General features: G+C 40.1%; 1 protein-coding gene across 1 annotated transcript; it reads left to right on the top strand.

Moving 5' to 3' along the window:
• The first annotated feature begins 6,973 nt into the window (after positions 1 to 6,973).
• LOC115822675 (solute carrier family 22 member 6) lies at positions 6,974 to 12,425 on the top strand. The gene is made up of 10 exons (XM_030786592.1): positions 6,974 to 7,195; positions 7,482 to 7,564; positions 7,687 to 7,841; positions 8,337 to 8,505; positions 9,013 to 9,115; positions 9,415 to 9,542; positions 10,379 to 10,596; positions 11,004 to 11,112; positions 11,713 to 11,952; positions 12,332 to 12,425. The coding sequence occupies exons 1-10, from the start codon at positions 6,974 to 6,976 to the stop codon at positions 12,423 to 12,425; spliced, it is 1,521 nt and encodes a 506-aa protein (XP_030642452.1).
• The last annotated feature ends 4,268 nt before the right edge of the window (positions 12,426 to 16,693 follow it).

Here is a 16,693-nt window from a genome sequence, read left to right as displayed (position 1 = left end):
TACATTGGTATACGAGTTTAGGAGGAAGCTACAGTACATACTACCATGTTCATCATTTTTCGCGCGTTTCTCCACGTTGACCGTGTAATTGATATTTGACCTATAGCCTTATCATTACGACATTATGTGATTTAATCAGCTAATTCCCAAAACATTCAAACAATTTCATAATCATACTGCATTTTCAACATCACATTTACTCCAGTATTTTAAAAACTAAAATATTTTACACATTAAAAAAAAAAAAAAAGATAATAATAAACCTTTAAGGCCAAGGGCCCCCATTGGCTCCAGGATCCAGGGCACGTACTCACTTTGTGTAATCCGTTTCCTGTGCTTGCTTATGTAAACCAAGAACTTAATACAAAGAGCTACGAAGGACAGGAGACTATGTATTGGTCCCTGAAGCAACTGATAACGTAGCAACAAATTTTAAACTTATGTAATAAATGCAGATATAATAACATAATAACTCACTGGACAGCATATGAATCTCTATCTAACTGATAAAAACTGAAAAGTGATACCATAATCTGGTGATGATTATATTACTGTGCAAATATTGAAAGAAAAAAAGAAGGGAGGGGGGCACATTATGATACACAGCGTATATAAGTATAAGCATACATTTAAATTGCCCTTCTGCCCTTTTGAGGTTTATTAAGTATTTGACTCAAAGCCATCGTTATATGTGAATCTTGAATTTTATGATCAGCAAACTTCAAACTCATGGAACGTCAGCTCATTAGCGACTTGGCTTTCAGTACAATGTTTACCAGAACCATTTTTCAAATAAACCAGTTGGAAGCTCAGTAGACAGAGATTGCGCAGTAAGCTTTATTACGCGTTGGTCCGCTACCGTTTCCTTTTCCCTTTCTTTTGACCAATCAGAGCCCAGTGTGCCAGATCATTAGTCACCAATGTATACGTGTTCTCTGTTCATTATGTCATTGAATTGCTTGTGTAAATACACGCTGGTTTCACTCAGTTCGCTGTGACATCTCTCATATGAGTGTACCGAACTGTGTCATTCTTTTTTGGCTTGACTTTGTTTCTGTTTACCTTCTTGTCCTCATGAGCCCCCTTGTCTCCTCTTAGCGCCGCGGTCTCCGTGCATCCACCTTAGCCTGTATCCTGACTTCTGATTTTGCCCTCTGCTTCTTAGTCGTATTCTTAGTGCTAATTAGTTAATCAGTGCATTTGGAAAAAAAAAAAAAGAAGTGCTGACTGACTGCTGTATCTAGAAGTGTGTTTTACATGGCTGATAATATTTCTCATACTGCAGTTACTGTAAATAAATGAACCTTCAAGTTTGTAGGGTTGGAGGTTACATGGGAGTCACAGAGATATGCAGAGGTGTCAGGAAGCACCAAGGCGGGAGACACAAGTGCGGGCAAAACAGAGGTTTTAATAAATCAAACAAACAAAAGAAGCTTTACACAGACAGGGGTAACAGGAGACCAGAGGGGAGTCAACACAGGTAACGGAGAGCGCAGAAACACGAAACAATTCCAAAACACACAGACGACCGGCTCCGTAGACACGGGAAGGTGTAGACCTCGCACTGACTGATCAGACGGAGGGGTTTAAATAGGAAGATGTGTAATGGGAAACTAAAGTGAGGGCAGGTGTGCGGGATGAGAGTGATCAGGCCGGTGATTAGTAGACCGGCGACGCTGAGCGCGGCATGGCTGAGACCGGCGAGGTCGTTACAAGAGGACTGGAGGATCACGTCAAAGAGCGCTCCACACAGCTCCATAGACCCCCATTCATTCTGGACTGTCTCGTAAGCAGTTTGGGTTTGAGAGAGGAGAAGAATGGTGGTTCATGGAGACTGGCCTTACCTCACACTTCTCCCACGTGTTGGACATGCAGTTTTATTTTTACCATTGATTTTAGTTCCGCTGATTGTCAGTCCTTGCGCTTTATCCCGCGTGCTTTTGAACGTACGACTGGTTTGGATTTTGCTGTGTTTTGTCTTTACAGAGTCATTCACTATTGATTAAATCATGTCTATAGGCCTATTAGAGTTTATCCTAAATTATTACAGACTCCTATTTACTCTCTGTAAGAAGAACACTGCGTTAGTCTGTGAGGATTTAAGTGGGGCTCCCAATACCTTAAAACGCTATCTGTAGTTAACCTACTTTACCGTGGTAGTCGAGGTAATGTAAACCGCTTGTAGCCTATCTATAATCTACTGACTGGGAATATATGCTGTGGACAGAGTTAATCCTTACAAAATGAATAACATCTATCTTTTGGGAGATAGATATTAAAATATACAAAGTCTCGTTTTGTCGGCATTTGAGGTTTAAATGAAGTTTACTTAACTCACTTAGTAACTCAACGGAACTCAATTCCGCAGTGACGTTTTTGACTAGATTCAGGCAAGGCCATACAAGGCCCAAAGAAGTGTTAATCACCACGTTACATAATCCAGAACCCACAATACCTTTGCAACTTCCTCTCTTCGGTCTCTTTGGTCAGACTGCATATGGGACAACTAGGGGAAATTAAAAGTCTTCATTGTACCGCTTAGGGGCATCTTACAGTAAGGTGTGCTACAGATAACGATACACAAACCAAAATAAAATTACAGCCACTACCATCCTGTCCGTGTTTGTTGACTACAATGACAGGAAAAGCATGTCCAAGTCAAAACACTGAACACCACTGATCCTTGTGATCCCTCGCTCCACTCTGTTTTCCAAAACAGATCATCTAGATATATATGTCAGATACAGGGCTATCTCTGCTCACTGTGACTGCAGCCCTTTCCAGGAATCAGTCTCACTTCTGGCATCTGGCGTGTCTCTTTGTGGGTCTCAGGTGTCTTAGGTGTGTACCCCTGCAGTTTTTTTTTTTGCCAAATATCCATTTTGGAGATTAACTGTCAAAATGTAGCTGTTTGACATTACGTTTATCACATTCTGTTCTACAGATCTTCATTTTTGTAGCAGAATAGTAGAAGCAAATGTAACGCATATAGAGAAAGTCGGGCATTAAATCACTCAGACTAAATCTACCAGTGACTGCACATAGTCTTTACACAAATCTGGTTATACTACACTGGTGCATGACAACACATCAGATAAACAGATAACGCTACAGAGAAGCAGTCAATCAAGCATTCTCTCTAAGGTTGGGTGATCCAGATCTCCACCTGGCTTTGGCATGATTTCATCTGACTTGGCAGAGGACGCACTGTGCCGTGTATGAACTGTTTATTAGCTACCGCTCCATGCTAATTCAATCATTTGAATTTAAAATGAAATTCGTTTTCATTTCTCAATTGTTTAGCTTCATGTCAAAATGTATTTGTGGCCTCTGGCTAACAGGAGTCATAAACGGTTTGCTTTTTTTTGACAACACATGCATACGCCACATATGACAACGGCAGAAATAAACTGATAATTATGCTTTTCCCCATCTGGTGTGCACATCAGAATCTTACATCCAGAACCCGGTGCCGGTCATGAAGGCACTGAGTCTTTTTGCTAGGTTTAGCATGGAGCTAGCTTAGCCTAGAGCAGGTTAGTTTAGGGTCAGGCTTCCCTTCAGAGGAACTATCAAAACAAATGCCCTTCGATGCATCACTGAGATGTTTGACTTTGAGCAGAAGAGCATGGTTTTCCTCTGCATTCTGAGCTTTAGAAAACTCAGGAGAAAAAAAGAAAATACATAGACATCACCATAACAAATGTGAAGTGACCAAAAAAAAAAAGAAAAAAAAAAAGCATGGACTAAGCCAGGGGTGTAAACCTCCGGTCCTGGAGGGCCATGGTCTGGCTGTTTTTCTTGTAGACCAACTAAATAGAATCTCCGATTGGCTGAAGAGTGTCCACACCTCTTTTCAAGGTGAAAATCAACAGGTAACTAGGAGGTGAAAACAAAAATCAGCAGGACCCCGGCCCTCCAGGACCGCAGTTTGACACCCCTGGACTAAGCTGTCTTGCTTGTCTCAACAACAACAACAACAACAACAAGAGGAAAAAAGTCTGACTAAGGCAAAGTGGAGATTGTATTCAAAGCTGGATCTGTCTCAGCAGCAGACTGAGGAGCCTTGTCAGCGTGTTGCATTAAGAAAGGTCATCCCACTGCTTGCTGATAAAGAAACATCCAAAGGTCTGGGCTCAGAGTGAAATCCCTAAGTCTGGAGAGCAGAATGTGGAGCAGACGACTGCCTTACAGGAGGCCGAGATCACAATCCTCCGGTCAAGATTATGTCTTGGAGACACTGAAGTGTCAGCCAGAGCTCTTCATTTTGAATGGATAGTGGTGTGTAGCAGAGATGGGTGAACTCTGTTGGTTGAACTAGATAAAGCAATGATACGCTCTGATGGAAAAAAAAACCCCACTATGTGTCTGAATATGGGCTATGTTCTGGGAAGACGGTTACAGAAAACCTTTGAGTGAGCACCTCTTCCACTGCCAACCGGATCGATAATCTTAAAGCAAACAATACAATGCACTCTCTGAGGATTGATCACAGCAGGCAAACATGACGCATTTAGGGTGAAGGTACCGGGCCACTTTCCCAGTCACACCTTTCTCAAGGTACAGGTTGCATTTCTGTCGAAAGGGGACGCGAGGTCCTCGCCAAGGTCAGAGAGGGATGTCAGTGTGGGGTTAAATTTAGGTTGTGGTCATGGAAGCCTGGTCTCACAGAGCGTGTAAATAAGCTTGTGTTAAACAGAGAAGACTGGCTTCAAGAAAGACCTGATTATACAGGTAAACTGGTACCGGGGGAGTCTGCAGGCAGATTGTGGGAACACATAAATACAATTTTGATTTATTTGCATGGCGTGTATGCACTTACATATTGGTTGATATTCTGTGCCCAGTTTGATGTGGTAGTCTGGCTGTGTGGCCGAGTATAAAGGTGGACAATATTGTTCTTTGTTGAAATTAAATACAGATACATCTTTTCTGTGTACTTTAATTATAAGATTATATAATAATGTTAGCGGTACATTGTTCTTGATTCTTGAATAATAAAGTTATATTTTTACTATGTACCTGATATCTTTTGCTTGACTCTTAAATAGCAGTTAATGCCTGTACATGATTTCAGTTAGAATAATTTATAATCCATATAATTAAAGTATAGCAAAAACTTAATATCCATTTGACTTTTAATCATGTGATTTACACGTGACATGGGGTAGTTATTGACCACACTTCATTCCAAAGGGCAAAACTTAAAAATCCTTGGCAGAGGATAGTGGATTTTTACTATGTGGCCAGCAGTCATAAATGAACAGTTCAACTGGTCAAGAGTACTCTCAAGAATCCGACAGTGAGTACTTACACTGAAATACCGAAAAAACAAACAGACAAACAAACAAGCAGACAAACTGACAAACATACAAACTTTGAGCAGTCTTGGAATAATATATAGAAGTTTTGACATCTGGCCAGACAACAGGTAAATCATTAGTCATTAATCATCTTTCTTTCTTTTTATTTTTAATCGAACACAAAGTAACAGGTTTACATACAAACAGGTGTGACACTTCCTTACCAACAGAGCACGAAAGACATATAGCAGTCTCACTACTAAGTGCAACTAATGTAAATATTAACTGGCTAAACAAGTCCAAACAAAAATATCAGTAGTGGGAAAACAAAACAGCAACAACAACAACAACAACAAAAACAACCTGTGCAGGTCATACTTAAGAAGAATCTAGGGGACTTATGTCTAAGATCTCATTATAATGTCTGAAAAGAGTATCTTTTTTAAAAAATTTTTTTATCATTTTTCACCATTTAAATCCTTTCATCAGACTATTTCATTTTAACAGAAATATTACATGTTTAGGGGCAGACTTCAGAAATTTCTGTTTGTGGATGAAATACTTAAAAAAGGATAAAAAAAAGGATAAAAAAAAAAACCTGACCCCAAACGCAACTCCTTGTGTTGTCATCACTACAGCCGCATACGATATGCCTGAGAAAAAAATTGTAAGTCTTATTCAGAGAACCAAAAACATGCGAGCTGAAACCCCTCCAAAAGTGGGTAGTCTTCTCATATTCAAAAAGCAGATGTCTAAGGGCTACCTCCCTCTCACAAAAGACAAGTAGACTATTATTTACCTCCATATATTTTAGGATTGAATAATTACAAGGGTGAATATTATGTAGCATTTTTACTCCCTTGACCTTATTGGAGATACAATATTTACACGGCAACAAACATGCTTATTTCAAATTAATATTGCTGTTTGCTATTTTACAATACTAGGCCTGCTCCGATTACCGTCAAATTTACTTACCGTAAAACGAAGTATAAGTGAGCATTAGAATCTCAAAAAAGGACTTCTCGACCCTGCGTGACCTAGCCTGACCGCAACTCCACACTGGTAACTCGTGTTTCTCATAGCTTTACATATGCCTTACTGCACTCAGTTACATGACAGGAATGTCGGCTTAAAACTGAAGACTCTGTATTTTGGAATAGACGAATGCTGTCACAGTAACAAGGACCAAGTATAACATGTACCATTCACAATAAACTGACAAGAAACAGTCTTATCGAACGCTGTTTATTGACTGGCGTTTCAGTGCCGTCCAAATGCACCACGTGCAACGTAGCCTTTAGTGAGTAAGCACTTGTAAAGTTTTGGCATGGAAGTGATCTGATTCGGGCAATAACAAGTAGTTTCAAGGCTGGTTCGCAGAAATTTTAGAGGCGGTGGGAGTGTCTTGAAATGCTTAGAGGTAGGTAGGTAGGTAGGTAGGTATATGAAATGTACACGTTCCAAGCCTCAGTGTCAAGATGTCATGTGTAAACTCATAGGTCAGAAATTGTTCCGCTCTAAGAGTAGCCACAGTTTTGGCTTTAGTGAAAGTTCGTTGAGTAATTCGTTGTCTTATCAACTGACCAAGCCAGGACAGGGTAATTACTGTGTATTATAGACCTATTTTAGGGTGGGCTTGCATGATGATTGACAGAATTACTTGCTCTATGGGTCCGTTACAGAGGACCGTTTATTTGCGGCTTAGTTTGCCTATTTTTTTCACGGCTTTTCTCTTCTTCGTGGACGTGTTTACCGTACACCGAAATTCCTGCCGTGTGGATACGGAGAGTAGTTCCGTCAATTACACGCCTGGGACTCTGGAAGCAAATTTCTCCATATCAATCCCAAAGAATACTGAAGATTTGTTTAATAATGACACCGCCAGCAACGTTGTGAGTATTGAATACACAGCTATAGGTTGCATCTTGGGATTTTCAGTAATTTCACGCCTTCCTCCTACACTTGAGTAATGTGTTCAGTTTTGTCAATTTACTCTTTTCTAATATTGCCAGTAGCAATGGTAAAACTGCAGCGTAAACTAGAAATCTTTTCAACACGTGGGCAAATCCGACTGAAGTATGGTGATTATGAAGGGGCGATCTAAGCACGCGCTATTATTACATTAGATGATACAATTTGTTCTATTTATAACAGAGTTCAACGTGCAGCTGGGAGACGGATCTCGTTGCACATGGTCAAACTGTTTACATGACCAGTTTGTTGGTCGGGGCTTTGGTCGGTGGCGCTCTTTCGGACAAGTAAGGCTTTTTCAACACGCACTTTCCCACGAACTCTCCTCACGCCCTCTTGTAAACCGTGTGAATCGGACGGATGGTGTGCGTACTAACGCTACATTTTATTGCCCATTTGTTTCTCTTAGGTATGGAAAGAAATTTGTCCTCGTGTGCTTCGCCACTGCGCACGCAGCCGTAGCGCTGGCGACGGCGTTTCTGCCAAACGCAATTTTTTACCTTGTCGCCCGATGCATCACAGGAATCTCCTGCTGTGCCATGCACATCTGCATCTACAGTTTAGGTAAAGCCTCTCTGGGTTTTCACATGTACTTGTGTAACTGATCTCTTGAACTCTTACGTCCATGGATCCCTATCTTGCAACAGATAACTAACACCTAGACAAGGCTTTACAGCAAAGAAACAAACATTAGAGATTCCACTTGACATAGAGTCATACATATATGAACACAGCTTTTGTCACAGTTTTTGACATTTAACTGGTTGAAAGCTATGTTTTAAACGATAGAAAAATAAATAACGAATATCAGCTTCTCAGAGGCATATGAGCATGTAAGCCTAGCAGAATAATGAAAATGTATCTTAGGGTTATTTATTTAACGAGGGAAGTTGTTCAAAACCCTGATGTTTTGAAACTATGTGGTGAAAAGATTAAGATTGTGGACGAGTCGATGGTGACATTTTTCATGCAATTGTAAATGACCAGATATTTCACTGTCACTATGGTGGTTTTATGGCAGTGTGAATGAACTTAGTCTTAAGTTGTTGTCATTTTCAGGGGTTGAATGGAGCCCACCAAAGTTGCGTATCTGGCCCACGACTCTGCTGTCATTCGTCTTTAGCCTTGGCATGATGGGGTTGGCAAGTGTAGCCTATTTTACCCAGGACTGGATGCAGTTCCACCTGGCACTAGCTATTCCACAAATCCTCTGCCTGCCTTTGTATCTGTGAGTACTACATTTCCCATAATCACTCTCACAGTCAGTGAGATAAGCATTACTACTCAGCACTAATGTATACACATTCATCTCTTTTTCATGGTTTATTTGTCAAATAACAGGAGGGTAGTGGGTACAGACCTTAAGCATGACATTTTACTGCTGATGTGCCCTTGAGTAAAATACCTAACCCCAAGTTTGTTCCAGATGCATGTCACCTCTGACATGGACAGCAATATTTTTTAAGTTGCTCTGGACAAAAGCTTTAGCTGAATTAACAGAACTGTGCTTGACTGGGACAAAAGGACCATTTAATTTGCAGTTTGTATGTCTGTAAAAAAGACCTTACTTATCGCCAATCATTCAAACAAGTGGCCATAAACAGAACACACATTTGACCTAAATATTGGGTAGTTTATTCACGCAATTTTTGACAGAAAATTAAGAATAGACTTGACTTTTAAAGCACTGTTATAATTGGCTAACTCTTTTTTTTTTTTTAATTCTCACAATCAGTTCTATTCCAGAATCTCCAAAATGGCTGCTGCTGAATAAGAAGTTTGATGTTCTGGAAGAGTATCGCAGCAGGAGTCCAAAGGACAAGGCTTGTCTTGACCTGGTAAGAAAGTAGACCGCACGGTTCACTAGTAATGTGGATGTTATGGTTGTCTTTCCAGTTAACGACCGTTATTAGACGAATGCTGCTATGCACGAGAAAAGGGGGTAAATGCCCCCCCCCCCCCTTTTTTTTTTTTTTTTTTTAACCTTTCAGGCTTGTTTTCCATGTAAAAATTGATTCGTGGCAGTTCAAACATTTCTCACAATATGCAGCTTTTCATTGTCACAGTGACATATGCATTCTTTGTGTATTGGAGACACAGATTTTACTGTCTGTGTATTCTGTCTTTGTCTCTCTAGCTTTTGCATGCCGTGGGGACTGAAGTCCAGAAGTCAGATACAGGGAAAAACAGTGAGAGAGAATCAGTTTTCACCCACTTCAAATCAAGCACCATCATGCTTCGTCTGATGATAATGAGTTATATTAGGTAGGTACGTTTGTTTTATCATCATATTGTCTTTTATGTGGACACCAAGCAACCATTGTTCCCACCTTAGCAACCATTGTTTTCATCTGAGCAGCTTTTTTTTGTTTGTTTGTTTTTTGTTTGCCTTCACGCAGCTGACAGCTGCGATGAACTTTGTAGAATTACATATACTTAGAACTGTATATTACATAAAGCCTGAGAACCCCATCCTAAGCATTTGGGGGGGGGTGGGGGGGGGGGCGGATATTACCTCTACCTTGGTTAAATAAAAAAAAAAAGAGAGAGAGAGAGAGAAAGCGACCTTTAACCCTAAGGAATTTCATGCACCAGTTGATGTTCCAAAGCTCAGTCTTGGAGAAGATAGCTTGCCAGCACTGACATAACTCTCCACGGGTGTTGTTACGTAAAACGCCCGTTAAGGTGTCAAAGGTTATTAGATTCATTGGTGGTGTTGTATTGAATACACTGCACTGGTGTAATTAAATCTTACATTATGTAACCTGATGTGCAGTGAGCTGACACCACAGCTTTTCATCATAACAGAACCTCATGGAATTCTAGCATTTCTGTGTTTAAGTTTTTCCTTGTCTATGAGCAAACATATCACTTTCATAGTACGTACATGAACATATTACATGATCTCTTTCATTTAAGAGCAGAACAAAAGAGTTTTGTTTATGGCATAAATGGCCAGTCTCTACAATGGAATCAGAGAAATATTTCACAGTTGTCATCTCATTACCTTATATCTTAATACCTTCTGACTGTATGCACATGCATTTTTTTTCTTTTTTTTTTTTTAGATTCACATGAAATGCTCTCTTCTTTCCTCCTAGTTTAGCAACCACTCTCACCTACTATGGGATTTGTTTGAATATTGGGAGTTTTGGGGTGGATGTCTACCTGGCTCAGTTCTTCTCTGGACTGTCTGAGAGTCCATCTCTTCTCCTGCCCTTCCTGATGAAGCGGTGCGGCCGCAGAATCTTCACCATGGCCTCCCTTTTCATGAGCGGCGTCTCCTGCGCGCTGTCCCTCCTTGCCCTGCGCTTCTACAGTAAGAGACACCGTGCAGGGAGCCTGTTGTACTGCAGGCTGTTGTTGATCATATTCGGATGACCCCAAGGATGGCGAAAAAGCATCGCGAACTGACCGTCGATGAAATCGCCGGCTCTGTGAACTCCAGTGCTGGCCCAATAAAACATAAGACTTTATTATGAATGCTAAAATTCAGCCCACGTAGTTAAAATAATTGGATGGCTGCACATTGGCTTGATATAGTTCTGTAATTCATTAATGTAGAGAGGGAGTCTTATGTCGATACTTGGTGTATCTGACCATATCTCATAGCCAAAAACAGGATCATATAAGCTATCATTACCACCGAGCTTCTACATGTACTGCCATTGAGCCCGCCAAAGCTATAAATGAAACATCATGTGTTTTGCTCCTTTGTTCCCACAGATAACCCTGCACTCGTGATGGCTCTGGCCTTAATGGGAAAACTTTGTGTGCAATCGACATCGTGCGTCCTTCTGCTGTATGGAATAGAACTCTTCCCAACGGTCATAAGGTAAACATTCATTTCCAAAAGCTAAATATTTATTATCACACACAGGGATGACATTACTGATATAGATGGTGCAGAGGGTCCAATCAAAGAAACGAAAAATCCCGGAGTTTAACCGAGAAAGGATCTGGTACAATTCTACCGTTTATTTGGCAAATAACATTCACAGCGTGTCTGGTCTGGTCACATTTATGTCAGGACATGACACAGTGTATTCTATATGAATATAGATGTGATTGTGATGCAGTTGAAATAGTAAGTTGAGATTGCAACAGTGGATCGAGCCAGGATAAACACTTGTTAGACCCCTGTTAGACCCCCTTCCACAAATATGGTAGACCTGTTTGAGCTGACATTGGGGTTGTCACAGATGATAAGCGCATCAGTGGAGGCAGCTTTGACCTCCTTAGATTACTTATCATGTTTTTCATCTTCTTTTTCTTCCGTCCAAACACAAGGGACACAAAAAACGCGTTTCTATTTTTATGCAATCAGTCGGTCAGTGCAACTATACAGTTCCGCCGGACAAAGCCCTGACAGTTCTGATCTTCCCGCCCTAAGCGGAACATCTGCAGTATGAACCCTCTTATTGTCCCCGTGCAGGCAGAAGTGCGTCGGCCTGGTTAGCCTGTCATCGCGGCTGGCCTGCATCACGGTCGCGGCTGTCGTTCCGAAGGGAACCGTTCCGCTGGTCGCCATGTTATGTTACAGCAGTGGACCTATCCTGGGAGCTGGCTTTTGCCTGCTCTTGCCCGAGACCAGCGGAGTCCCTCTGCCAGACACAATCCAGGACTGTGAAAACCAGCCCGGGTTGGACCTACGCACTCTTTCTTGCGGTCACAGGTGAGAGGTCAAACACTAGTTGTAATGACAGAAGTTAAACTGTAAAGGAACAGAACTCAAAGAATGCAGTAGCAACGACTGAAGACGCTGGACACACTACAAGGCAAATTACTGTTATTTCCATAAATGCTAATGCATCAAAGCCAGCAGTGATATACATTATCACAAAGACCCCTGATACCTTAATACCTTATAAAGTTAAACTGTATTAATGGATTCTGAGAAATGCGAATGAAACTATGCTGAAAAATGCAGTCTGGTCCGTGAATGGTGCTAATCTGAGAAACAGCAGTCCAGTGTGTAAGTCATTTACAGACAGTGTTCTGACTGTAGCACAAGCTCAGACAGATTAATCTCGAACTTGGTCTTTTCTCCACAGGTATTCACCAGCCCCTAAACAAGAGAGAGAATCTGCTTGTCTCAGCAAAAAAGAGCTTGAACCACAAAAAGAGAAAGTAGCCCTCACAGCGTGATCTCGTCAGCGCTAAAAATCCCTCAGTGCCACGGTGTTTGATGCTGATATTTTGTGGTGCTGTATTCCAGTACTAAATTACATGGAGTAATGTATTCCAGTACTAAATTACATGGAGTAATGCCAGGGTTGGTTATAGAGCACCGCTGTTTGTACCACATGGGCCTTCTCTTGAATAGAAATCTAAAACTGCCTTTGTCAGAGCTTCTGGAACATAACGCCATTGAAGCTCAGTTCTGGAATGTTGCTGTTTCTTACTAGTTCTAACTGAACTGTAGTACTGATGAATAGTGGTGATGCTAGTAGTCTGTGACTTGTAATCTGTTGTAGAGTGGTTTTAACGCTAGTTGAGTCTTGCAGGTGAAGAACCAGTCATGCACATATGTTCAGCTTTCTTTTGGGGCAGTGACAATGTTTAGATACAACATTTCTGATAATGAATTCACAGTTGTAACTGTGATTGCCATTTGCACTTTTTTTTTAATTTCTTTTTATTTTATTTTAATTTCTAACTTTTTTTTTTTTTTTTTTTACAGTGTTTTTAAAATGTTAATGTATCAATGAATGTAAAGCATCTGTGAATTTTTACCAGATGTTAACCTAACATTTTCTTTTTCAAGACGTCACAGCCAACGTTTATGTTTAAGCCCTGTGTTTGAGGATTGCTTGCTTTTCCAAATGGATATCTGTCACCGCGTTATTGTGATCTGTAACTTTTATTACATGTTTACTTTATACATGACTTGTTTTGTGTCAGTTATCGATGGGCCCAATTTATTCACTCCTTATCTGTGCACTGTTGTATACCATCTAAATCTGGCATCTGCTGTGTTTATAATACACTATAAATCAGTAATATCAGCTGTCTTAAGCAGCTACTGGGTGTCATCCACTGGGGAGGAACTCAGGTGAAAACAAGTCATTATAATGTTTCACGTGTTCATTTGTTGGTTTGTGTATGTGTGTGTATGTGTGTCTTTGTACGTAGACTTAAACTGTGAATTCTTACTAGTTTGGAATGCTGTTATTTTCACTGTTCATATCACAGATATTTTTTTTTTTTGTAAGTAGACACAATAAAGAACTCTTGATTTATGTGATGCACACAGAGGTCAAAAAAGTGTTTTCAATACATGAAAGATAAGGCCCTGTCCCAATACTTTTACTTGGTTCCTTTACCGCTTGTCCTTTTGAATTAAAGTTATTCAAATTCTAATAGGGACTGGATGTGTTGAAGCAATGCCAAACAAACATCACATGAATGCCTTAGTGTCTTTGTCAAAACTAGCATTTCATCCTGTTTAGAGAGGAAGATCACCCAGAGAGTCAACACTGAATAAACTGGGACAAGGTATACTCAAATACTCTGTACGCTTGCTATACCCAGGTCTTGTACTTTTCATTTGCTTCCACTGAACAGGTTATCAAACTCTGACATCAGTCACAGAGAATGTGAAAAAAAACAAGTATTTTTCAAATGTCACATTTGATTTTAAAATAATCTTCTTTTTGATTTGCATCTGCAGAAGGATAGAAGTCACAATTCTGTGAACCAGCCGATCTTGACATGAATTCTTTTACAACAATAAGCAAGCAGCTTCACTCATGAGTTCATCCATTAACTCACCATATTGTGTATATATACACGAATCTGTACTGTCATTGTCTCAAAGGTCAACTTTTAAAGACGTAGAGTTAAATTTATGAGTGGAAATGCATCAATCATTTTTAAGATTAAAAGGAAATTAGTTACACTGTAAGCATAGTTGACATAAGCACGCTACTCTTCCAGAAAAAAAAAAAAAACAAATCTTGCAGAGATCACCAGTACATGTGTGTGGTTTGCAGAAATGATAGTTCTACTAATCATTAACTAATTTAAACTGAATCATTCTTTAAGTGATATCGCGTCGTAAGACAGCGCAAAGCCGAGAAGAGACAAATTTCTTCTTTACTTATCCCTGTGCACATGACTTTGTGTAGGCAAGGTGCCAACTGGTAGGATGGTGGAACTGTTACGGCAGTAAAATTGGTAGGTCAAATATTTACTAAGGAGCGAAAATTCGTGTGGGCAGGGTTTGAATAACACATGCAACTTGCATAAAGCCGAGTTTATTTTTTGTTGCTTTTGTTTCGTTGTTTTTGTGGTATGACCATACACATCTGATGTGTCATGTATCAATCACACACACAACTGGGCACAAGTGAAAAAACAAAACAAACATCTGTGAAATGATTGATGGCGACAGACTCAGTGAAGGACATGAATGAAAAAATGAATGATCACTGACGTTTCCCAACACAATGTCAGATGCCTGCATCACACCGCTCTGTGGATGTGTACGCCGGCGTCCGTTCTCTGGCCAAACATGGTCTCGATGTGTGTTTACCTACTCCAACTGCACTAACTTTGTGTCTCTGAGCAAAGGCACATTATTGCATTATTACAGACTTAATTAATTTATTAAATATTGCAATGGTCTGCGCAGTTCATTCATATTGGGATGGAGATCCATTCCAACACTAATGAAGTGTTTGAAGCTGGTCATTTAGCTTGTGTTATGAAGAACTGTCACTTGAAAATGTAATGTCTTGTCATTTTTGTCACCTCCTGGCAGCCACTCATCTGTTGAGAGGATATAGAGCATAAACTTAAAATGAGGCCCTCTCTGCGTACAGTTTGCAGGAACTACATGAGGCCATAAAAGGGTCAAACTACCCCCTCATCTTTCCCAGACAAGGATTATCTCCTCTTCACAATGACTGGTGCGCAATAAGCCAACAAGATTAACACTATGTAATGAAGTAATATAATGAATTAATTCCCCACACTGTGTGCTAAGCATCTGGGGGGCAGTAATGAGTTACATTTAATATATAACTTTGAGTAACAATTATCCCTCATTTTACTCCTCACTGGAAGTTGAAATTCAAAGCCTGAGTTGTCCTTTCGAATACATCATGTGATGAAGATGCAACATGAAATCAACGAGGGCCCCATTTTTCTTGTACTGCAGTGAGTCATAATAACAAAGCTCTAAATGATGACATTAATCCAATAATCATGTCTCCTCTAGGCTTTCTTGTCTGAAATGGACCACTCATTCCTGTCTGACCTGACCCTGATGATCCTCTGGTGGATTCCAGAGGGGTTCGTGAGCCACTGGGACTACACATCCTGACCTAGACACATGCTACGGTCGGAACAGCATCCCTCACCGCCATGTGGAGTCACAGTCTTCTCAATGACATCTCAGTTCTAAGGTCACGGCTTGGAGGATAGCAGCAGGCTCTTAAGCCTTATAGATGAAAAGTTATATAGTGTATATAATTATTTATTGTATTTAAATAAATTGTAAAAGTGTATATTACTGTAACGGGGGTTAGCAGGGGACATATTCAAATTGATTCTTATATGGAATATTTCACAGATTAAATGAAGAGTAAATCACACTGCTCTTGAACTTCAAATATTTCTCTTTATTAGGTCTGCATAATAAAACACGTCAAGAGGAAAAAATATAATATAATACATGTTTTCTGAAGAATCAATAATAAATATAAAATCAATGTATTAAATCCTGTTAGATTACCCCTGCCTTTAAATATGGTCAGGGTAAAAAAAAAAAATCACAGACAGTTAATCTGATCTCTGTAAAGGTGTCGAAGGCGAGTATGACCCATCATAGCAGATCATTTGAAAGAACATATGAAAGTGCAATGACCATGTTTATTAAAAAAAAAACAAAACAAACAAACTTTGATTAGAAAAAGAGAGCGACCTCCACCCCACCCTCCCAAATTTCTGTGCAAAACCCATAATAAACAAGTGACACAATCTAAAAAAAATGAAACCAAGACCTGGTCAAATACTAACTGTTATGTACACCCGGTGACTATTGTCACGACGTTTGGAACATTCTGGAACGTAAGACTGACAGTGTAGGGCGACTCCACGTCCTGCTCAGTAAAGAGGAGGACGGAGGTGCTTCCCTGACGTGAACGGCATGTCTAAAACCTTGCACCTCCCCGGCATTCTCTACATGCTGATCTGGTAACAATCGATCTGGTATTTCAGGTATTCAGAAACTGACCTTCTGCAGCAACATGCTTACTCATGAAGGGTTTTTTTTTTTTTTTTCCCCATTTATGAATTTCCTACAATCATTCAGTAAGTTGGAATAATTCCAAAACATACAGAGTAAGCAAACAGCAGCCCTCATCCCAAAAAAAAAAAAAAGAAAAAAAAAAAAAAGAACTATAATTATC

Source organism: Chanos chanos, chromosome 1 (assembly GCF_902362185.1).
Source record: "Chanos chanos chromosome 1, fChaCha1.1, whole genome shotgun sequence".
In the NCBI taxonomy this organism is placed as follows: domain Eukaryota; kingdom Metazoa; phylum Chordata; class Actinopteri; order Gonorynchiformes; family Chanidae; genus Chanos; species Chanos chanos.
The sequence above is the reverse complement of the archived record's forward strand: the minus strand, read 5'-3'. Positions and strand labels throughout refer to the sequence as shown.